General features: G+C 52.0%; 1 protein-coding gene across 3 annotated transcripts in view; it reads right to left on the bottom strand.

Annotated features, from left to right (window-relative positions):
- Positions 1-22,592, bottom strand: part of Rps6ka1 (ribosomal protein S6 kinase A1) — a 37,211-nt gene extending 14,619 nt beyond the window's left edge. Inside the window, exons 1-9 of one of the 3 annotated variants that reach the window (XM_027399608.2) lie at positions 22,461-22,592; positions 15,406-15,450; positions 6,226-6,342; positions 5,770-5,851; positions 4,447-4,527; positions 4,190-4,269; positions 2,167-2,273; positions 816-853; positions 215-357 (exon numbers count right to left, since the gene is read on the bottom strand). In XM_027399608.2, the coding sequence (XP_027255409.1) occupies positions 215-357; positions 816-853; positions 2,167-2,273; positions 4,190-4,269; positions 4,447-4,527; positions 5,770-5,800 (480 nt within the window). In that variant the 5' untranslated portion in view covers positions 5,801-5,851; positions 6,226-6,342; positions 15,406-15,450; positions 22,461-22,592. Of the gene's footprint in view, positions 1-214; positions 358-815; positions 854-2,166; positions 2,274-4,189; positions 4,270-4,446; positions 4,528-5,769; positions 5,852-6,225; positions 6,343-15,405; positions 15,451-21,916; positions 22,106-22,460 lie in introns of those variants that run through there. The other 2 variants (XM_027399607.2, XM_035439535.1) reach the window with 2 other exon arrangements.
- Between the last annotated feature and the right edge of the window lie 1,369 nt (positions 22,593-23,961).

Raw genomic sequence — 23,961 nt, 5'->3', positions numbered from 1 at the left:
GAGGAGGAGGAGGAGGAGGAGGAGGAGGAGGAGGAGGAGGAGGAGGAGGACTGACACCCACGAATCTTCAAGGAAAGAAGGTGCAACAGTGCGCACGGTGCAGTAAGCTTGGCGGAGAGACAGGAGAGGGCAAAGTGACCCTTCTTCGCTGTACGCATGGGAAACTGAGTCCAGAGCCTGGGGCCAGATCATTTACCCTTGCTGGGACACTCACCATCAACACCCCATAGGACCACCAATCCGCACTGTGGGTGTGGCCCTGCCGGTTGACCACCTCAGGGGCCATGTACTCCACTGTCCCGCAGAACGAATAGGCCTTCTTCTCATGGTCAATGGCCTCCTTGCTCAGGCCAAAGTCTGCAGCATGGAGGGGAGAGAAGCCATTGTTAGGACCCCTGCCTTCCTCACTGCTACCACTTGGTTTCCCTGCCCAGAGCAGGACATCAGCTGCTGAAACCCAAGGGGATTTGCCAAAGGTTGTAGTGGGGAGCTGTGATTCTGAACTGGGACCTGGAGGCCTTGTGAGGCGGCCCAACAGTTAAGAGCAGCTTCTACATGATGGCTAACGACCAGTTCCAGGGGATTCTGGCTTCTATGGGCAATGCGTGCATGAGGTATACAGACACATATACAGGTAAAACCCCCATAAAACAAAAATAAAAATAAATAACATAACCAGGACATGAGCTTTGAAGTCATGTCTATAATTGGCACCACCTCAGAAAGCCTAGGGAACTCCCAGACCTCAGCGGAGCGCCTATCAGGTGGCCCCTCATCCTTCCCTGGAGTTAAAGGAGCAGGTGTGTTTCACTCACCAGTGAGTTTGATGTGGCCCTCCTCATCCAAAAGGATACTGTAACAGAGAGACGGGAGTCAGGAGACTTAGCAGCAGGTACTATGTGGACTCTCATGGTCCCATGGGATGGAGGAACTTTGGGCCTGCCCAGAAGAAGGGCTTGGTCCTGATGTACCCAATGAAAGAGCAGCAGAACAGAGACTTGACAGTGACGTTAGAGCCCTGTTTTACTAAAGGGAAAACTGCATCTCAGGAAAGCAACTCCCTTTCGGTGGAACCTGTCTTTTTTTTTTTTTTTTTTTTTTTAAAGCATTTGAAGAAAGTGAAGGTTTGGTTTTTTTTTTTTTTTTTTTTTTTTTAAGATTTTATTTATTATGTATACAACATTCTGCTTCCATGTATATCTGCACACCAGAAGAGGGCACCAGATCTCATAACAGATGGTTGTGAGCCACCATGTGGTTGCTGGGAATTGAACTCAGGACCTCTGGAAGAGCAGTCAGTGCTCTTAACCTCTGAGCCATCTCTCCAGCCCCCCCCCCTTTTTTTCTAAAGATTTTATTTACTTATTATGTATACAGTCTTCTGTATGCAGGCCAGCAGAGGGCACCAGATCTCATTCAAGGTGGTCGTGAGCCACCATGTGGTTGCTGGGAATTGAACTCAGGACCTCTGGAAGAATAGCCAGTGCTCTTAACCGCTGAGCCATCTCTCCAGTCCATAAAAATTGTTTTGTTTTTGTTTTTGTTTATGTTTTTCGAGACAGGGTTTCTCTGTGGCTTTGGAGGCTGTCCTGGAACTAGCTCTTGTAGACCAGGCTGGCCTCGAACTCACAGAGATCCGCCTGCCTCTGCCTCCCGAGTGCTGGGATTAAAGGCGTGCGCCACCAACGCCCGGCGGAACTTGTCTTTTTAAGCACAGCATCTACTATACTGTACAGGCTGGCTTCAAACTCTTGGACTTAGCTTCTTTAGCAGCTGGTACCACAGCCGTGCTTCACAACGCCTGGCTTGGGGTGTGTCTAACTCTGCCACCACTGTCCTTGCTCTTATGGTAGCACTGGAAGGCAGTGCATTCGGGTACTAAGGAAAACACCAGGAGGGATGTATCAGAAAATGATCTTTAATGGCAGCATCTCTGATGTCGGGGTGAGGGATGGGGAACAGGATGGGACACATGACCCAGCTGCCTGGTGGCCTTTGGTAACAGCACTACTGATTAGGCTGTCCCTAATTACCTGAGGTCAGTCTGCTGCTGCCACTACCCCCTCCAACCACGCACCATCTCCACCGGAGTGGCCCTGCTCTAGGAGAGGCCCAGGACTCTGCACCCTGTAAAGAGGCCAGGAGCAAGGCTGGAGCCCCACTCACTTCTCAGGCTTGAGGTCTCTGTAAATGATGCCCAAGCTGTGCAGGTGGTCCAGGCCCAGTGCCAGTTCAGCCAGGTAAAACTTCACATCCTCCTCTGTAAACATGACCTGCCACAGGGAAAGAGACACGCTTCAGTCGGGACATCCCGTTCCCTAACAGTTGGGCTATGGAGCAGTCAGAGCCTTTTGGTGTTGAGGGTCTACCCTGGGGACACAGTGCAATGTCACGTACCTTTCTCTAATACAAAGTCACTCACTGTGCTAGAGTTTGGAAACAGCAAACAGAAAAAGAATTCAAGTACCCAGGAGTGAAAGACTAGAATAAACTGCCTCTCCTGGGCAAAATGAAGAGCTATGCAGCCGTAACATGGAACAAGGAGGCTTTCCATGCCCTGATGCAGAACAATCTGAGATACTCAGACTCAAAAGAGAGGCCAAGCACAGAAACTAATGCTTCTCAGGTAAGACAGGGACTCAGAACATGTACAGAATGTATTTACCAAAGGAACCTGAGACGGTTAAATAAAAAAACAATAAAGAAGGTTTACCTAGCCAGGCAGTGGTGGCCCACGCCTTTAATCCCAGCACTTGGGAGGCAGAAGCAGGCGGATCTCTGTGAGTTAGAGGCCAGCCTGATCTACATTCCAGGACAGCTAGGGCTACACAGAGAGATACTGCCTAGAAAACCAAACCAAAACAAAATAAAAAAGTGTTTATCTATAGGGGGCTAGAGGGAATTATTGTAGTAATGAGACTTTACCATTAATATCTTTCTTTTGAATCGTGAAAATGGATCTCCTAATAAGCATTAACTTTTTAAATATTGAAAGTTTGGTTCTGAGAAAGCGAGAAAATTCAGTGGGTGAAGACTCCTGCCCCTAAGTCTACTCACTGGAGTTCCATCCTCCCGGAACACACGTGTGGAAGGAGAGAACCAATTCTCACAAACTGCCCTCTGACTTCCACATACATGCATGTGTGCCTACATGTGTGTGTGTGCCTATGTCCAAGTGTAAACATTGTTGTTTTATTTTTAAGAAAGTGTGGGTTATTAGTTTTTATTTCTAGTGAGTGAATCAGGTCCTTGTATAACTAGACAAACATTCTACCACTGAGTCACATCCCCAGTCCTATTTAATTTACTTTTAGTTGCTCAGGCAGGCCTTAATATTGTTTTGTTTTTGTTGTTTTCACTGGTGTTTTTCTATGGGTGCTGTATCCCCTGGAACTGGAGTTACAGACAGTTGTGAGCTGCCATGTGGGTACTAGGAATTGAACTCAGGGCCTCTGGAAGAACAGTCAGTGCTCTCTCCAGACCCAGGAGTTAATCTTGTAATCCACCTGCCTCAGCCTCCCATGTGGCTAGGACGGCAGCAGGCCTGTGCCAGCATATCTGGCCAAGCTTCGTTCTATCAAAAGAATGGATTGTGTTAATGGTCCCAATTTTTAAAAAATGAGGTGTAGATCCTTTTATATTGGGTTGTTTATATTATATCCTTTTATATGAATGACAGGACAAGAAACTTAAGTTTTTGACTTTTTGTTTTGTTTTCTTCTGGTGTTTTGGGACAGGGTTTCTCTGTGTAGCCCTGGTTGTCCTGAAACTCACTCTGTAGCCCAGGCTGGTCTAAAACTCAGAGATCTACCTGCCTTTGTCTCCCGAGTGCTGGGATTAAAGGAGCACGTCACCACTGCCTAGCAAGAACCTTAGGTCTAGTTTCCTAGGTGGGTTTGGGATTCTTTCCCTGGACTAACACAGCCCTTGACTCTACCTCAAGCACTGAGAGATTAGCAACTAGAGACCATGGTGGTGTCACATTTAGGCCCGTTCATCTTCAGCCTATCACAGAAACTCGAAGAGGCTTTGCCAGGGGTGGTCTCTCTTTCAGGTCTGGTGACATTTCTTGAGTTCAGGAACTGTCAAGCTGGGGAAGTTACTGGCCTCGACCACACTGAGAGTGGTCTTCACAAGGCCCCAGGATGGGACTCTGAATCATACCCTCAGTGGTGGGATGTCAGCTTACCTCCTTTGAGAGTCGTGTGAACAGGTCACCACCACGCAGGAAGTCCAGAATGAGATAGAGCTTGCCCTCAGTCTGGAAGGCTAGGAGAGGGCAGAAGGCAAGGTGGAGTCAGCTGGGCCTTGGGACCAGTGCCTTTATTCCTGGCTCTTGGGTCTGGCCCATGAGAGGTGGGACAAGGAACAAGGAACATGGCAGTTCACAGGCAAAGGTGGACACTGAGGAGAGGGGTGGCACTCGGGCAGGGTCTGTGATCTCACCATAGTGCAGCTTCACCACGAATGGGTGGTTCACATCAGCCAGGATGTCTCTTTCCATCTTGGTCCGAACACGGTCACGCACTGGCCAGAGGAGAAAGGAAATCACTAAAAGTCTACACACCCAACACAGCCTGTGCAAGCCCAACTCTATGCGTGGCTTCCCACTCATTCTTCCAAGTCTACACTCCCAAGGCGCTCTCACCCTCGGGGAGGGCATTCTGTTTGTTCTTTCCTCCCCAGACTCTTGGATCCTTGGCCTGCTCTTGCTCTCCATGAAGTCCAGGCAGAGTCCCTGGTGTCTTGCCCAGGGTACCCTATTTCTCGAGGTCCCCAGACTTTGACTGTGCCTCCTTCAGCACCCTTTATCAAACCCCTTTCTATCTTCCACAGGAATCCCCAAGCACAATACTCCATAGCCCATCCCTCAACTCCTTGGTCTGGGCATTCATGCACACAAGCCTGACATTGTTATACCTAACTGCCAGGCCATGTTAAGACTCTCCCATCCAGTCCACAAGCCCCTTATGGTAGGGACCACATCTTTTTATCTTTCTCCTCCCCTGTGGCTCCCACAATTTCTCCTGAGGGATGTCCTACTATCAGCCCACACCAAAGCCACTATCATCTAGCAGAAAGCCCTTGGTTGGCCAAGGACAAATCTGTCCTTAAGGCTGACCCCTCCCCCCCTTTCTCCATGTTCTACCCCCAGCCAAGGCTTAGCTTGGGCTCCACCTGACTTCTGGCCACATTGGCTCCCAGACCAATCAGAATCAACAACTGACCCACAGCCAACTAACCACTCTCCTATACTTTTGACTTGGGGACACTTTTGACACCCCAGAATTGTTGACTTTGGCTTGGGGCCCCTTCTGAATCTCTCTGTCATCCAGCTCCATGGCCTCGCTCCCCAACTCATCTTCTCTTATGGGTCCCCAGCTTCTATACCCTCGGGCTCCCCGCCTCTTCTCTCATGCCCTTCTATGTTCAGAACCTCCCAGAGACCAGACAGGTCTTCCTTTGGCTTCCAAGGGATGCTACAGCCAAGCGTCATGGAGCAACTCTGCCGACACAACACTTCTGCCCAACAACGTGGCAGCTGAGAGTCTCCCACCCTCAAGCATTCTGTACCCCACTACTTCCTTCTAGGCACTGGCCTTCACTTGGTTTGGGGAGGGGGGAGGGGCAAGGGCAGCTGAGGGTTGGCTTGCTTTCTGCCAGAGGCACCTGAAGAAAGAGGCACCTCCCTCATCATCTCCACAACCCTGCAGTCTGGGCCTCCTCCTATAGGCCCAGCTTGAGTTCTGCCCAGGGAAGCACTCTTACCTTTCAGCGTTGCCTTCTTTAACACTTTCATGGCATACAAGTGCCCACTGTCAGGCCGGGTGACCTTGCGCACCAGGAAGACCTGAGGAGGAAAACCCAGGGAGGAGGTGGGAGGTGGCTGACCCAACTGGCTCGAAGCCTTCACACTGGCCTATAAAATTCTTTGGAACCCCAAGATGACCTTCTGCTTTTCCTGGGTTATCAAGGTAACCTCTTACCCATGCCCTCTGATCCTCTGGTGGACTCCAAGGTAACCTTGACACTCTACCTCAGACATGACCTGTGGTGCCTTCCCCCTCAGACATGACCTGTGGTGCCTTCCCCCTCAGACATGACCTGTGGTGCCTTCCCCCTCAGACATGACCTGTGGTGCCCTCCCCCTCAGACATGACCCGTGGTGCCCTCCCCCAGACATGACCTGTGGTGCCCTCCCAGTAAGGGAACTCTCTGACTTACTTTGCCAAAGGATCCCTGGCCCAGAACCTTGAGGAGCTCAAAATGGGATGGATCAGCCTTCTCAGAGCCAGCCTTGACGTGGTGGGTGATGGAGATCTCTTTGAGAACACCCTCATCCTGATGGAGGAACAGGGGTGGTAGGCCTGGGCCCCTTTGTAGGCCTGAGGCCTTTCCTGGGCAACATGGCATACAGCTTATCCAAGCCATCCCACCAGATCAAAACAGGCCCAACAGACCACTCCCCCAACAGCCTTCAGGCGCATGGGTACCAACAGTGTCTCAAAGGCCAAGAAGGCCAACTAGCAGGGTACCAACTCAGGTGAGGCCCTGTTCCTGTGGCATGGATGCTCGGGCCTGCTCAGACCCACAGCAAGGTACAGACATGGCCAGGGTGAGTTGGCCCAAGGCTTGAGTCTGGTGTTGAGACTTTCTCAGGTCTGCCCTTAAGGCTCCCCTCCCCCAGCTGTTTGGGTTTTGCCACAATAGGAAGTAAGGTTTGAGCTCATAATGGGGTGGAAGGGCCGGACCTTTTTTGCTAGTCAGGATGAGGTGAGGCAAACCCTCTGGCTGTATGGATAAGGCTGAGGTACACAGAGACCTAAGAGTCACCCAGACATCCCTCACAACCCACTCAGTGCCCATCTGGAGCAAATGAGGTCTCAGGCCAGAGACCCTATGTTCTCCCAAACGTCCCTTGAGAAGCATCTAGGGAGCCCTTGACAGGTCACTACTCTGCTAGGACCTCTCTGGCCTTCCCAGCTGCCAGTCTTGTCCTGAAGAGCTGATATGCCTCCTTACTTCCCCAGGAAGCAAGACCGGGCAAGGTCTGGTCATCTAGCAGGGCCAGGAGAATCGAAAGCTAGCTTAGGTCACACTGGCTGCCCAAATACCTGTTCCAGGGGCTACTGCCAAGCCAGGACCAGATATCCGGGTGCACTTACCGAGTCCTGCTGGGGACCAGAGCCAGGGCCTGAGCTAGGCAAAGTCTGGCTGATCCTGGACCGTTGCTTCCTGAGCAGCCAAGGGAGCAGGGCCCTGAGCCGCAGACGGGGCAGCTTGGGGTCCTGCTCCATCCGCCCAGCAGGGCCACGGCACCATGGCAAGGGCAGGCAACAACCCACCGGGGCTGCTGAGGTGGTGGCTGGACCCAAGGCGGATGTGCAGGGTGAGGACGCGGGGGCTGGGCCAGACCTGAGACAGCCAATCACATAGGGCCTGTGGTTTCCCATCTCCAGGCTTCCACGCTCACTCTGCTCCCTTCTTCTCTCTCCCCCACTCCCTGGTGCCTGAAGTCTGCCCTTTGGCCCTCTCCTTCATCCTCCCTGTAGGCCTACAAAGAGAAAGCCCCATACCAGGCCAGCTGCTGAGGTCCCAGATAGGTCCTAGGAGAGCAGGCACTCGACAAGATACAAGGTAGGCAGAGACAGGCATCTAGCATGTAGCAGCAGACAAGGACAGACACCTATCAGGCAGGGGCTGTAAGACTATAATGTGTACATGTACACAGCATATACACATTCATTTAGCAGGCAGGGAACATATTATAAGGACATATCCCCAAGCAGTCTGAGACAGATTGGGACCCTTATCCAACAGATAGGCAGATAGGCACACATGTTCAACACAGAGGTAGGTGGGAGACCTGTACCAAGAGGCAAAAGCAAGAACACATATCCACTACACAGGAGGGAACTTGTGCCTATGAGAGACAGACTCATCTGAACATGCAGAGACACAAGGAGCCACTCATCATTTATCGTGTATCCAAGTCATGAAGACAGGCACTTATCAACCAGAGACAGGGCCTGGAACCCAGAAAAGAGATAGAGCTGGCAGCAAAGAGGCATTCAGAGTTCAAGACCTCCACAGACTGACAGGCATCCCAGGCAGACCCAGACAGGCAGCAGGGCAGGGATCTCCAGGCAAGGACAGCGGGCAGAGCTACAGGTTCTCTTTCAGGTGCTTAGGGTGGAAAGAGACGAGAAGAACATTAGCTGTCGGCCCAGCACCGAGTGAGCGCTCAAGCCAATCTCTGTGAAGTCTTCCAAAACTTCCCAGGGACTTCAATAGGTGGCCCAGGATTGAGGAGAGGCTGTTCTTTAAGTCAACTCTGATCCAAATATCCCTAAAACCTCTAACCCCTCTGGGGGAACAGGAAACTGTGGTTCAGGTTCAAGACAGACCAATGACAGAGCTGCCCTGAGCCAAGTCCCTCCTCTGGGTCCTGTTGACTGCAGTCAGCAGCCTCGAGTGCCAGGAAAGGGTGGGCAGGTAAGCCAGCCAGAGCCCACTTCCTGCCCACCCAAGCCTGTCCTTTCTCTCAGTCCTAAACTCAGTCTGGGACTTCCCATTCCAAGTCATCACTCTCAGAGGCTCCAAGGGTCTCAAATGCACCGTCAAAGCCAAGAACATTGTAGGTTCATCAGTCCCTCCAGAATCAACTGGTGGAACCGGCAGAAGGCATGGCTGTGGTTAAGCCAAGGCCACATAGCAATTCCTGTTCACCCCACCCCAGGATCAGCCATTTAACTGCATTGTCTGCTTGAGAAGACTCGCTGGGGACAGATGCAGCTACCCGGAAACTCCAGGGGACAGAGTGCTTTCCCCAAACCTATTCTGTGTCCAGAGTCATGACGACAGACACTTGTGGAGACAAATTACCCATCTCCTCACCTTTCTGGGACAGAAGCCGGAGTCTGTCTCAACCCTGGGGACATCTGCTGGGGTTTGCATGGTGGGACTCAGCTGGTAGCCAGAGGAGCCTGTTACTCCTACAACTTCTGCTTTTTTCTTTTTAGCTTTCCTAGCTCGGAAGGCAGGGTCTCTGGCTCCCCTCCTTCTCACTTCCCTCTCAGCAGGAAGGAGGAACTCAAGATGGGCTAGGCTTCCCTGATAAGGAGGGGGCACTGCAGACCCCATGCTATGCCCCAGGGAGAGCCTAAAGGTGCATCTCTTTTTGTCTCCTGTCCTGATGGAGGGATAACAGGAATGCAGACAGAAGTCACAAGGCAATGAGATGCCCACACAATATGTATTCAGCACTTAAAAATATACACCCTTGGGATTCCCCAAGAACATATGGGACAGAAGTCAGCAAGGCTAGTCAGGCTGGCTCAGGCTGGAGGTGAGACACTCCTTCTCCCACAGAGCAGGCAGTTCCCTGCCTCATCCTATTTCTGTTCACACACACTAATCCTAAGCCCTGGGATGGACATGAGTTCAGAAGACCCAAGAAGAGGAATGGGCTCCTGAGGGGAGGCGTGGACCAGGCCCGTCCCTTTCTACGGGGCTCCACCTCTGACATCAACACACCCACAGGAACAGATACACTCACGCGGATGATCGGAAACCCTATCTAGAGAGCCCGGTGTAGAAACACATGCCCCCCTCACGCACACTGTACTTCCCCTTCCCTGTCCTCAGGGCTCTGATAAGTCTGTGGTAGACGGTCTGTGAAGTTATGAAATATGCCTACCCAAGACCAAAGCTCCTGCTGCTGCTGCAGGCAGGGCAGCTTGCCCGAAGATTGGCCACAAACACCCATGCCAGGCTTCCCTCAACCCACTAGTCCCTGTAAACAGGGAAGAAGTGCTGTAGCAAGCAGGGCAGCAGAAGGGCAGGGCAGAGTGCTGTCAGAACTGCCTTTGCTGGACTGTGTGAGGACCTGAGGCCTGACGGGTATGGGGGAGGAAAAACGTCAGCTTACACTCCTGAGTCCTGGCCCTGTCCCCCAGAGTCTTCCTCTGTGTTTACTTCCTCCACAGAGCAGCAGGATGAAAAGCCCACAGCCATACCATCTGATCCTTGTCCTCCAGGGGCTCTATTCTAGGTGTCCTGCCTGTTATGGTAAAGCCCACTTGTCAGTTGCTGGCCCCAATGGCCACCAATAATCCCTTCCCCAGCTGGCAAAATCTGCAGGCCCTTCCAGGTATGACTCCCAGCATGCCTCTCGGCAGTCTGGCCGTGCCTAGGCACCCTAAGGGAGGAGCTGGTCCCAAGCACCAAGTCAGGCCACATGGTCACTTAACCACTCAGCCTTGGCTGAAGTATGTTCACCAGGCCTGGGCTTGGCACAGCTCCCAAGGAAGAATCCTTTTCCAATTTTAGTGATAAGGAAACAGGACCCAGATAGAAAATGACAAGTTCAAGCCCATGGGGATAGCACAGGGGACAGCTAAGAGTTTAACTAAAAAGCCTGCTCCTGAGCTTTCTCAGTGCTTTCAAAGCTCCTGAGTGCTTTCCCGCACTTCATCACGGATCCCCACACGCCCTCCCACCCGGACACTGCAGCAAGGCTTTGCTGCAAGCACTAGACGGTGCCTCTCCTCTGGACACAGCTGACAGCTCCTGGTCCCTGCTTTGCCCAGCTGGGAGACGGACACTAAGGAGGCACACACAGCTAAGGATGGCTTGTCTTATCCTCAGGCAGCTCCAAAAAGAAATACTCGGTAACAAAACACAACTGTCCTGCCACAGGGCTGCAGTTAAGGTGCTGAAGTTCCCAGAGGTGGAGAGAAGACTTTCGACATGAGATAGTCCAGCTGGCTCTTGAGGATGAACAGGTATTGGCTGGACAGAAAGGGACAAAGGCAAAGAGTCCAAAGGAAAAGAACGTTGTGAGCAAGGCGCCCTAGAAGTGGAGCAATGACTGTGCATGCCTGGTGCTCTCTGAGTCTTTATCTCAGTATCCACCCTCCTCTGTTAAGATGAAGGCTCTCTAGAAGCCAAATGGGTCATGGAGAAAAGAGACATTGTAAACAAAACCTCTCTCTACTGGACTTCAGGTTCTCTCCAGGGCAGGCTGAAGGAAGAGCCAGGCATGTGTCCCAGGCAATAAGCAGGTAGTCTGGTTGGTTCCGGTCATCCAAGAGAAGTTTCTCTCAATACCTGAGGCTGCCTGACGCTCCCTAAAGCCCAGAGTCACATCCTGCCTAAGCTCCCGGGCCAGGGGAGCATAAGGAATCCGGGAGGGCTCAGGGTTTCATAAACAGGAAGAGAGGAAGGGAGACGGGAGATACTCGGCTCTCAAAATAGACCTTCGGGACTTCAAAGGGGTCCAGCTCCAGAGAGAGCCAGAGGAGGGGGCCAGGTTGCCCAGTCCCCTCCCAAGAGGGGAGAGGGAAAGTAAGTAGAGCCCTGATGTTCCTGAAGATCCTGAGCATACAGAAGTTAAAGAGAGCCAAGGCATGTTCGCCCTACACCATTGATGCTAAGCCCCAACCCTCTTTGCAGCTGTAACGGATATAGAAGCCAGCATTAGATACCAACATTGTGCACAAGCCTCGGACGCTTTAATCTGCACATGGCACATTCTCTCTTCCAGGTGGCCCTAACGGCTTGGTTCCCCTTTTGTTTTGTGACAGGTCTTGAAATTCAGCCTTGCCTGACCTGGAACTCACTATGTAGACCAGACCAGGCTGGCCTCGAACTCACAGATATCCACCTGCCTCTGCCTCTGCCTCTGCCTCTGAGTGCTGTGATTAAGGTCCTGTGCTGTCATGGCTCTTCTGCATTCATAGTTAGGCTCTATTCTGCCCTTTGAAAGAGCAACTTGCCCCAGGCAAGGCAAAGGCGCCACAGGAACAGAACTTAGACCTCCTGGCTCCCAAGTCTTTGGCCCTGTCTCACTTCCCATGGAAGGCATGCCTCTATCCTCTGCCACTCAAAGCCCAGCCAAATGCTAACTCTGCAGGGAAGGTAGCTGGATACCCCGGTGCCAGCCCAACCTTCCTTCACCTGTCACACACAGGCGATACCTCTCTCTGGTTCACACTCAGTCAAGAGCTCAGATGACACTGGCTGAGGCTAGGATGTGCTCAGGTCACTAACCACTCTCCTGAGAAGAATGGGGTGTGAGGAGAGGAAGTGTTACGTGTAGGTTCTATGTGCCCCGAACCATGTTGTTTCCCCATCTTAGCACCAACCAGTTTTCCTGTCTCCACCTCCCTTCACACGTGGGTGCTCTCTGAGGCTTGGGGGTGTCTCTCAGTGAAACAGTGATGAAGGGGAATATGCCTGTTCTATCCCCTAGTGCTCTAAACCCAGATGTGGCCACTAAGGATTTTCCAGCCAGCTGTGGCTGAGCGAGCACTCAGTGCTAGCCCTCTGCTCCCCCCCCCCACGCCCAGTGCTCTTCCTCTTCTTCACTCTGGATTCACCAGCTAGGGAGAAATGTGACACAAACAAGGCTTGACTTCCAGCTCTGTGTGACATAAGGCTTCAACTTTCTAGTCTGGAAAATGTTATTCTACCTCTGAACACTATATACAAGGCTGGAAAGATGGCTTATTGGTTAAGACTGCTCTTCCAGAGGACCCAGGTTTGATTCCCGGCACCTACATGAGTACTAATGATCATCTCTAACTCCAGTTCCAGAGGCTCTGGCGCCCTCTTCTGCCCTCCTCAGGCACTACACACATGTGAGGCACAGACATACATGAAGGTAAGATACCCACCCCTACACATAAAATAAAAATGTTATTTTAAAAGGTATGTGAGCACAAAGCCTCTAGCTTGATGCCAGGTGGTGCCCACACCTTTAATCCCAGCATTCAGGAGACAGAGGCAGGTAGATCTCTGAGTTTAAGGCCAGTCTGATCGACAGGGCAAATTCCAGGACAGTCAGGACTACATAGAAACCTTGTCTTGAAAACAAACCAACCAACAAACAAAAACCCAAAATAAAAAAGCTTCTAGCTCGATGCAAGGCTCAAGTTCAGCTTTTCCCACCATGTGGCATCTGAGAGCCCCACTACCTCACTACCTACAGCCTCGGTGCAATGCCTCATGGTGTGAACAAACCTGCCTGGACAAGCTCCCTCCCAGATATAGCCAACCTTTTGGTTTGATTTTGAGACAGGGTCTCATGTGGGCCAAACTAGTCTAAAGCTCACTAGGCACCAGAGCATGGCTTTCTTCCGACTCTCCTGTTTTTACCTCCCAAGTACTGGGGTTTCAGCCAGCACCACCAGGCTGGGCCCCTTAGACTCTTGAGATAACAAACTGAGCTCACTACTAGTTCCCTAAAACCTTAACTCTGACTCCTTGGACCTTCAAACCCAAGATTTGAAGTAAGTCCTAGTTCTCCACTAAGACACCACGGCTCCCTCCCTCGTTTTATTACAAGGAAATAAGAGGCAGCTCCTTTGTGGGTGAAATCTCCAGACAGGGTCTGAGATAACCAATGTCCAAGCTACATGGCTTACTGGCCCCAAGGCTCTGTTGTTATAGTAACCAACAGCAGGAGAAGGTAGGGGCCTACTTCTCTCACAAAGCCCCACCACACCCAGCTGTTACCTTATCTTAGGAAAGTAAATCAATGTAAACACTAGTACCAACCCTGACTCTAAATCAAAGGTCGAGCCTACAGCTGGGCTGACCCAGGCCTAGAAGGTGGGGCTGAGGGCAGGAAGCAGAGCTGAGCCATGTACCAGAGCAATCCCACTGTGGCTGGCAGTTTGTACCTCATCTGTCCTTCACTCAGTCCCACTGGGAAAGGCCTTATTCCCCAACTTATAGGTGAGGGCAGAGACTCAGAAAGCGGGAGAGCTTCTGGGTGGGGTGGAGTGCATGGAACCCAGGTTTGCACAGACCCTGCCCAGAGGGCTTCCAAAGCCCCTTAAACAGCCCACTATCTCTGTGATGTCACAGCTGTCGGTGACTGCGGTGTGGTTCTTCCTACTACAGAGATGAGAAAGCCGGGCTCAGAGAGGACAAGGTACCCAACTAAGGTCACACAGGAATTTTTAGCTATGGGAAACTGGCAAGGTGACTCAGTGGGTAAAGGTAGCTGCTGCCACACTTGACAAACTGAGTTCGATCGCTGGCGTCTACAAGACAGGAGAAGGGAACTGACAACAGCATGCTGTCCTCTGACCTCAACACATCTAGGGACATGCATATGCACACACAAAATTATCCAATAAAGTATTGCGGGCTGGAGAGATGGCTCAGGGGTTAAGAGCACTGACTGTTCTTCCAGAGGTCCTGAGTTCAATTCCCAGCAACCACACAGTGGCTCACAACCACCTTCAATGAGATCTGGTGCCCTCTGCTGGCATGCAGGCACAAGACTGTATCCATAATAAATACAATTGAAAAAAAAGAAAAACATTTAAACAAACAAAAGTATTGCTGGGTGTTGGTGGCACACGCTTTTAATCCCAGCACTCGGGAGGCAGAGGCAGGAGGATCTCTGTGAGTTTGAGGCCAGCCTGGTCTCCAGACCAAGTGCCAGGATAGCTATACAGAGAAACCCTGTCTCTAAAAATCAAAAAAAAAAAAAAAAAAAAAAAAAAAGTGTAATACATTTTGGGAGCTGGGCATAGTGGCACACACCTTTAATCCCAACACCTGGGAGGTCAAGACAGGTGGATCTCTGAGTTTGAGGCCAGCCTTGTCTAAATAGTGAGTTCCAGGCCAGCCAGAGTTACACAATAAGACCCTGTCTCAAAAAATAAAATAGTATTTTTAAAAAATAGAAAGCCGCCAGGCGTTGGTGGCGCATGCCTTTAATTCCAGCACTCGGGAAGCAGAGGCAGGTGGATCTCTGTGAGTTCAAAGCCAGCCTGGTCTACAGATGGAGTGCCAGGACAGGCTCCAAAGCTACACAGAGAAACCCTGTCTCAAAAAACCAAAACCAAACCAAAACAAAACAAAAAGCCAGCAAGGAGTAGAGACAGCTGGGGGAAGGGAATAAGCTAAGTTTTGGAGGAGGTGGGAGACCCAAGAAAGCATCTGGGAGGCACAGGGCATGGTTAGGATAGAAGAGCCACCAGGTGTCCAGTCCCACAATTCCATTTCACAGGCTCAAATGTTCCCAAGTCCTTGTTGCACCCAGTCCTACCCGCCAAGGAGATCAGCAGGGCACACAGACCTCTCCAAGCACTCCTTAGGCCCAAACTACAAGTACACAAACCAGAGAGTGTTGTGGCCTGGGTGACAGACAACCACAATTCTTGGATCCTGTACATGTTCCCTACCCTTTCTGGGCACAGTGCCCTCCCTCATCTTTGGGAAAGGAAAGCTGAAACCAGTGGGCTCTGTCCCGAGCATAGAGACAGGGTCAGAGGAAGAGAGCTGAGCTACACAAAGGATGCGAGGCCAGGGCCTTCACTTCCAGACGAGAGCAATGCTGTCTCCTCCATGGCCATGATTTCACCTGCCGTCCCCAGTCCTCACCTTGGATGGCTGAAGTCCAGCTCCTTCCCCTGCAGCCTGTCCATTCTGGAAAAGAGAAACAGAATGAGGGGCGATGTCCTGACTCACCTTCTGGGATTCTCCATTCTTGGTTGTTCCCAACAGCATAGCCCGGGAGGTCATAGGGACCAGCCATTTCCACACGGGTCTCCTCCACTTGTGCGTCACTATGCAAGAATCAAGTTCTCTAGCAACAGCCCCTCCCAACCCAGGAAGAATATTCCCAGGGCTTAGAACACCCAACCTCCCTCTGCCTCCCAAACTCCCCATCATCTTCAGTCTCAGCTCCAACAGTACCCCTTCCTAGGGAGAAAGGAGTGGCAAACACAGCCATTCTCTGCCAAGGCAGACTGTGCAACTATTTGCAAACTAACTAACTAGGAGAGGCCTCAGTTTCCCAATCTGGACCACTTACTCCCCCAAATTGTTATAAGGGTGGAAGAAAGCAAAGTTGGGGCAGGTGTCCCTTATGGTGACTTCCCTGGGCCCTGCTCTACTTTGAGAACCCTCAGCAGGTAAAGCAATGGCCGTACTCACCACACCTTTACATTTCTCTATTGTACTATTGGTCACATATGGACTCACCCTTCCCAATAAACAGGGAGTCCCAGGAGAGCAGATATGAGTGCCTGCCACATGCCAAGGCTGGGCTCACTGTTTGGCACTGTTTAGTCTTTTTGACAGCCCTGGGAGTTAGGTCCTGGCTCGAGAGGTAGAGCAGGGTACCTGAAAAGTAGCACCCTACTGAGAAGCAGTGATCTGAAATGTGGCCCCAAACTTAGGAACTGCTAAGGAACGGCCTGCTGTAGAGTGGCCTATACCACGGCCAGGGAGCTCCCTGTAGGGAGAGGCAGGTGCAAGGCCCACCTCTGAGCTATCCTGTTTCTTCTGGACTTTACCCTCCCCCCCAGATAAAAACTACATATCTTGGGTGTACCATAGCTAGTTTCTCTATTCCTACATGCTATGAGGTTGGAAACCCAACTGAAGGAGCTGTCCCCACCCTTCCTGGCAGGGAATGAATACAGTGAAACAGAGAGGAAGCTCCCAAAGGCCGGGACTTTGGAGCCAAGAACCAGGTCCATAGGGCAGCTTTGGCCTTGCTTGGCAGCAGCAGGTAAGCTATATTCTCCCTATTACATGTAATCCCTTTGCTCTGGAGTGGCTGCCCCTGCCTGCCAGGTCATCCTTCCTGCCCTGAGACCCCTTGATTCCCCTAGTAATCCCCAAGAGCCAAGTGTCATACGGACGGACACACACAGACACACACACTTTGAGGAGAAGGGACAGGTTGGTCAGGGCCTAGGGGCAGGGCTGGACAGATCATTTGCTGAGTTCAGTTTACCCAGAATAGATGTCACAGATGTCCCACCTACAGTCACAAACAGCCTGCCCACCAGCTCCTGCCCCAGCCCTCCAGAAGTACTCCACACGCCCATCTTCCTCAACCACACTCAACTCAGGCTGTTCGCTGAAAACCGCCAGGTGCTCTGTGACTGAGACTAGGCTAGTCACTGTGACTGAGACAGTTCCTCGGCATGAAACCCACCCATGGCCAGCATCTCCAACTACCCAGCACAAGGATTAGGAAGTGGGCTTAGATTCTGGCTTCTACAATTTGCAAATGACCCCTGAGGAGGTCATTTTCCTTCTCAGAGCTCAGTCTCCACACCTGTAAAATGGGAGACAAAAATCAAATGTTTCACGGGCAGCTGCCACAGTCAATGAATCAAGCCCATAAATACACACACCTGGCATGTCACCGGCCCAAGCAGGAGCCACAGTAGCCATTATTATTACCACACCCAACTATCTTGTTCCTGTCCCTTTTATTTTATTTTTGGTTCCTATCTCATACACAATTATTTGTCTTTCTGGTCTGCTAAAGTAGTAAGCCAGACAATATTACCACAAGAATGTCTGTCCAAGTGGCCAGCCATGAAAGCTCACACCACATTCACCTGAAGGGCACTCTTGACAAAGGTGACGAATTTTGACATGTTCATCCACCTTACAACATTTTAGGGCAGCCAAAAAGAACCTTTTTTCTCAAACTTTAGGTATACGGAACGCTGGACTAACGAGACGGCTCATCAGTTTAAGGTACTTGTCACCAAGCCTGAAAACCTAAGTTTGATCCCCGGCATACAGGGGAGGGTAGAAGGGGAGAACTGACCTCACAAAGCTGTCCTATGGCTCCTGCATATGTGGGAGTGCCCACGTATGCACATATACATGCACACGCAATAATAAGTACCAAGAGTCATCTTAAAGATGGACTACTTCATGAGTTTGTGTGCCATCCCTGCCCAGAGACCATGCCACTCTTCTGTGTATCATTTTGGTTGTTTTTTTTTTTTTTTTTTTTTTTTTTTGAGACAGGGTTTCTCTGTGTAGCCCTGGCTGTCCTGAACTCACTCTGTAGATCAGGCTGACCTCAAACTCAGAGATCTGCCTGCGCTGGGATTCAAGGGATGCACCACCACCACCCAGTTCATTCCAGTTTTAGTATATATCCCATCAAAGCAAGCACTATTGGGCTCTCTTTGGGGCTTCCACTGAATGAGCTGACATCCTGAGTATGACCGAGCATTTGCATAGTGATTTACCCTACCAAGAAAACCCTTTCTGATCTCCTGGGGCTGAATTCAAACCCTACCCCCTTCACAGTCTCTAATTCTTCTGTCTTTCCTATGTGCTCAAGACATTGAGCACACAAGGAAACTCAGGAGGTGGGGCATGACTTGTCCTTCATCAGCTCCTTAGTACTGGGTCAGGGTCCAACATGAAGGGTGAAAAGTCAACCCAGCAAGGTCACCTAGGAGGCCACAGTAGGTTCTTGTTTCCCCATTTTTTTCAGCTGAGCCTCAGCACTCAGGGATTTGTCATAGCTAGCAGGTGGCAGCCATGGGATCACAACTCAAACTCATGTGTCTGCAAGCCTAAATCCCTGATGAAGGAGAGAAGACACAGCAAGAAGTGTCAAGCATTTGTTTGTTTGTTTATTTTTAGCAGAGTTCAGGAACCCCTCCTCCCCCATCCCAAGACTTGTTTGGCTAGGATCCTAGACTAGGTGTCATCTTCATGGACCATTTCTCTAAGAGTGGATACCCAAGGTCCTCAATAAAGGACTGAAAAGGGGCAGAGAACACAGCAGAGAGCATCTGTCCTTTTGCTCTGACAGGTGTGCAGGACAGTGGAAAGAACACAGCCACGTAACCACAAAGCCACGGCCACTAGACTCAGCTCTTACTTAGACCCTGCACCTGTCACGTCACGTTTCTGAGCCTCGGTTTCTTTCTCCATATCAAGACGACACATCTACCTTGTCAGCAGCCGTATAGTATACTGAATAAAGTCCTAAAAAGACTAGGGTGGATTGGAAAGATAGCTCAGTGGTTAAGAGCACTTGCTGCTCTTCCAGAGGACCTGAGTTCAAATCCTAGCACCCATGTAGAGCAGCTCACAATCGCCTGTTACTTCAGCTTCAGGGAATCCAATGCTCCTGCTGACACCAACACATGCTCGCATGCACGCACGCACACACACACACTCATGAGAATAACACAAATAAATCTTTAATAATAATTTTTTAAAAGGCCTATGGGGAGGAGGTTTAGCTCAGAGGTAGAGTGCCTGTCTAGCACAAACAAGGCCCTAGAAGAAGGGAAGGAAAGGAAAGGAAGGAAAGGGGTTGAGGAACAGACTAGACCTTTGGCTTCTTGGAGCACTCCATTCTCCTCTCTTCCTCAGGAGCACCAATTGGGAGGATGGACACCTGCTCAGAACCCCTAGAGCACTGCACCCCTTCCCAGAGTCGGAAGACATGCCTCTTCCCACTTAAGGGTGCAGAGCAGCTCCTGGAAAAGTCAAGAGCAGAACAGAACAGATGGAGAAAGATAGTACATGCCCCGCAGGCAGGAAGCAGCCCCAGGAACTGGGGTCTGAGCCCAGCATTGGCAGCCCTGTACACTGCTGGAGCCTGGGGGCCAAGTGCCAGGACACCGCTAGCCCTCCGCCAAGGCTGGACAAGGGCCCTGCGGACTGAGAAGTTTGTGCCAACATCCGGAGCTGCTCTTGGAGTACCTGCCACCTGTGCCAGTTTAAACCTAGCCCATGCTCATCTTTAAGTCTCCATTGCTTGGTAGGAAACAGCAAGAGCCCTGAGTTCCAATCCTGCCCCACATATTAATGCAGGTGCCAGCATTTCTAAATTCAGCTGTCCCCTCTGAAAATGGGAGTCATAATTTCTATCTTGAGAAGTTGTGAAAATTAAAGTCATATAACATCCATGGACACCAGATAGTGAAGCCTGGCAGGATAGGGCCTGGAGACCAGACTCTCTTGTTTTTGCCCAAACCAAGAAAACCCAGGCAGCATCCTCACCCACACTTCGGACTGGTTTATTCCACCTGGGCCCAGCAGCCCACTTTTTGGTGATAGCAATGGGAAGGCAGGGCAATTCAGATCCCAAACCTCTTTTGCCAAATGCCCCTGCCAGCCCCCTTACCTGCTTCCTTCCTGGCTAGAAGCTGCCCACAATGGCGCCAGTACCTGCGGGTCAGGCACATGTATCGCTTACATGCCATCTGCACTAAGAACAGCAAGGCCCTGTTCTCAAGTAAGAATGCACACCCTCACTGCCCCATGGCTCCTGTTACCCAGACAATAACACCCAGTCCACTGGCACCTCCATGGCCCGGGGGGAGGGGACACCAACAGCAGTACCCAGGGTTTTGCACCTTGTCAGGCCCAGGAAGCAGATTTAGAAGTGCATTTGTGGCAGTGAAAAGAGAAGCCCAAGAGAGCCGGAACATGGACTACGGGCCACTCAGCATTTCTGAAGTAAAACTCATTGTAAACTCCTCTCCCCATCCCAGGAAATCCGACAGTCTCCTCTCCCCAAATTCAGGTGCAACAGTGTTCAAACTAAGAAGTTTCCGGTTTAACCTGGCCCCTATGAAGCTGGCTGTGGCCTCAGGATTTCCCAAAGGGAAGCAGGAAGTGCTGCCCTGGAGGAGGCCAGGGCTACCAGATCTCTACCCTCCCTGCTAGTGTAACACTGTGAATCGCCAGGCTAAGTCCCTCCCTAACCATACCCAGCTCAGCTCGACCTTCCTCTGGAGGCCCAGGTGGCAGGGGCGTGCCCAGGCAAAGGAATACACCTCTGAGCCTTCCCGCAGGCCTTGTGCCCAGCCCTGAGGTGGGGGGGAAGGCAACAGGGGCTGCACAGGGCAGTGCTCCTCACCTACCAGGGTGAGTCAGCGAGAGAACCTCTGAGGGCTGTGTAGGGCCTGTAAAAACCCCATGGCAGGGATCCCAGAACAATTTACTCCAAATTGCGCCTTCAGGTTGGTTACCTAATCCAGCCGCGCCCACCCTCCAATAGCCAGTGTAGCCCATCCCTTTAAAGGGGCAGCATGCTCTGGGTGCCTGAAGACCTGGGGTCCCCACTGTGGATCCCTCTACCTGTGGCCCTGACAGGCAGGACCGATGGTGACTGCCCTGAGGTCCCAAACATAGGTAAGGGTTCAAGCCAGCAGAAAGATCATCTAGGTTCTGGGGTCAAGTGAGGTCTCCATCTGTCTTCTGTACCCTAACAGCTCCAGTTAAGGCAAAGTTTCACCTGCCTCCTTCCCAGTATGAGAGCAGGGCAAAGTTTTCAACTTGCTGGTTTAAGACTTGACCTTGATCCCAGGGTCACTGGACACCACCAAAAGTGGCCTCCTACATGCTCAGGGTTGGACCACAAAGCCCTGGTAGGATAGGAGCTGCTTCTGGGAGAGACTAGATGGTAGAAGCCACACTGCCCAAGGGCCCAGCCTTTTCTCCAGGAAAGGAAGAAGGAGGGAGAGAGGAAGACGGATGCGGGGTCTCTTCCCCAGAGACAATCTTCACAAGGTCTAAGGGCTCTCCCCTCTCTTCAGCATAACCTGAAGGAGGAGACCCGTGTGTCATTAGCATTAGGGCAAAGGAAACCAGGAGGTCCCCACTCCAGAGGTGGTAAAATCCCACATTCCATAACTGCCACGGTCCAGAAGGGCTACCTTCCTAAGGTCAGAAGTGGAGGAACGAAGAGAGCTCTTGAAGAGAAGATACGGGGAGAAACCAGATTCCCATGATCCTTGTCTCTAACAGAACCTCAGACATCTGACCCAAGCCTTTCCCTTCTGCAATGACTGGGGCAACTCCCACAGCTCCCAAAAGATGATAAGCGGGACGAGTCCTAGGGGTGCTTAGGGTGTCAAATCTCGAGAGCCCGTGGGGTTCCCTCTCCTGGCTACTGCAAGGAGGTACTGAGCGTCCAGCAGAACCGTGCCCTGCACACGCACACCCGGAGCACAGGGGGGTGGAGCCGGCCAGTGGGCTAGAGACCAGAGGGCACTCGCGTCCTCGCGGGGCTGCAGAGACGACGCGGGCCGCCCCGCCCCTGTGCGGATCCGCGGGCTGGCCGGCCGGCCGCCGCCGCCTGTCCCCCGCCCCTCTCACTCACCTCCGGGTCCAGCGGCACCAGCTCCATGAGCGGCCAGGGCTCCTTGAGCTGGGCGAGCGGCATCGCGCCGCCGCCGACCCGCTCGCGCTGCTCTCGGCGGCCCCGGGCTGCGCTGCCTCCGGGCCCCGGGGTCCCCGGCGCTGCACTGAGACCCCCCGCGCGCCCGCGCCCTCGCGCTCCGGCTGGGCCGTCCGCCGCCGCCGCCGCCGCGGCACTCGCACTTCGGCTCCCTCCGTCACCCGGCGCCGCCGCGCCCATTGGCTACCTGCGCGGGGGCGGGGCCTGGGCAGCCCCGCCCATCCCCACGGCGCGGCATTCCCGGCGCGGACCCCCGCCCCCAACGCGCTGGGAGTCGGCCCCGCCTTCCCTCGAGCCCCTGGCCCACTCGGGGCCCTGCCCGCCGGAGAGTCTGCGGCTTCCTTCTTCCCGGCCTGTGTGTCCCCGCGCAGACCCCGCCCGGGCCACCGTTGTCCCGTCCTCGCAGCATTTGGAATCTTAACCCAGATGTGCCTTCTCCCTCCAGCGGGAGGGGCTGCCACCCTACCAGGGATGTCCTGGGCCTGATCCAGACAGAGGCTTGGAAGGATCCGGGGCCGTGTGTCCTCAGGCTCTCCCTCCGCAAGCCTCCGCACAGCAGGGAGCCCACCTGGGGTCTCTTAAGTGATCCCCATGTCCCAGCGTCAGGACCCACAGCGCCCCCAGGGTGATTTCTCAACACGCATTTTTTCCCTCCCAGTCTGTGCCCTATCGCTTGAGGGCGCTGGTTTCAGGCCAGGTCCAGCGTCTCTTCCGCGCCAGGCCGGATGGTGGTCTGGTTTGAACTTGAAGCCCTGTGAAGAGGGCAAAGTCTAGGCCTAGTGGGGTCACGATTCCCTCAGGCAGGATTTGGCCTACGCCTAAAGAGGTCGTAGGGCCCAGGTGTGGTCTCAGGTGAGATAGCCCAACGACAAGCTGGTTAGTTTCCTAAAAGCCTCCTGCCGTGTGTGTGTGTTTGTGTGTGTGTGTGTGTGTGTATGTGTGTGTGTGTGTGTTTGTGTGTGTGTGTGTGTGTGTGTGAGTGTGTGTGTGTGTGTGTGTGTGTGTGTGTGTCTGTGAGTGTGTTTGTGTTCCCTTGCTTAGTTGGTTCTGGGTATGGGAGCCAGGCTTTGCACGCTAAGTTGCATTTGGTACCATGGACCTATACCTCCAGGTGGCTTGTGATTCTCTTGAGAACTCACCACCTCCTACTAGACACTCAGAAATAGGAAGTGATTTATCCAAAGTCACACAGGATCGGGAGTACATTCGTCTTTAGAAGGGTGTGGGATGGACTTGTGAGACGGCTCAATGGGTAAATGAGCTTGCCTGCGAGACCGATGCTGTGGGTGACTCTCAGGTCCCAGATGGTGAAGGAGAGAACCAACACCCACAAGTTGTCCTCTGACCTCCACAAACGTGCTCTGGCCCAGAGACAACTTCTCCCAATAAATTTGCATGCAATAACATTTTTAAGTGAGGTGTAATGGTGCACGACTTTAATTCTAGCATTAGGAAGGCAACAGAGCCTCTGAATTCCAGGCTGGCCAGAGCTACATAGTGATACTCTGTTTCAAAAAAAAAAAAAAAAAAAGTAAGTAAATGAATAAATAGAAATAAATTTAATTCAGGAAACTGGGGCCAGGTGATTGTGACCTTGGGGCCATCTTTGGCTGCATAATGATGATGCTGTCTAAAAAAAAAAAAGTTAAATTGAAGAAGAAATAGAAACAGATGAAGGTCAGGCAATAAACATTTGTAATCTCATTGCTGAGGTGGCTGAGACAGGATCCCTGGAGCTCATTGTCTCCCTAGCTTAGCCCCAGGTCCAGTGAGAGATCCACAATAGATAAATAAACAAACAAAAAGATAAAGACATGGGTTGTCAGCCTGCTGCCTACAATACATGGGCACACACAACACACACACACACACACACACACACACACACACACACACACACGTTCGAAGTGGACACTGATTTCTCCCAAACCTATATGCTCCCCTTATCCCATGTCTTCCTTTAGGGG

The sequence above is a fragment of the Cricetulus griseus genome, chromosome 2, assembly GCF_003668045.3.
Source record: "Cricetulus griseus strain 17A/GY chromosome 2, alternate assembly CriGri-PICRH-1.0, whole genome shotgun sequence".
Classification (NCBI taxonomy): Eukaryota; Metazoa; Chordata; class Mammalia; order Rodentia; family Cricetidae; genus Cricetulus; species Cricetulus griseus.
This window is presented reverse-complemented; position numbering and strand designations above follow the sequence as displayed.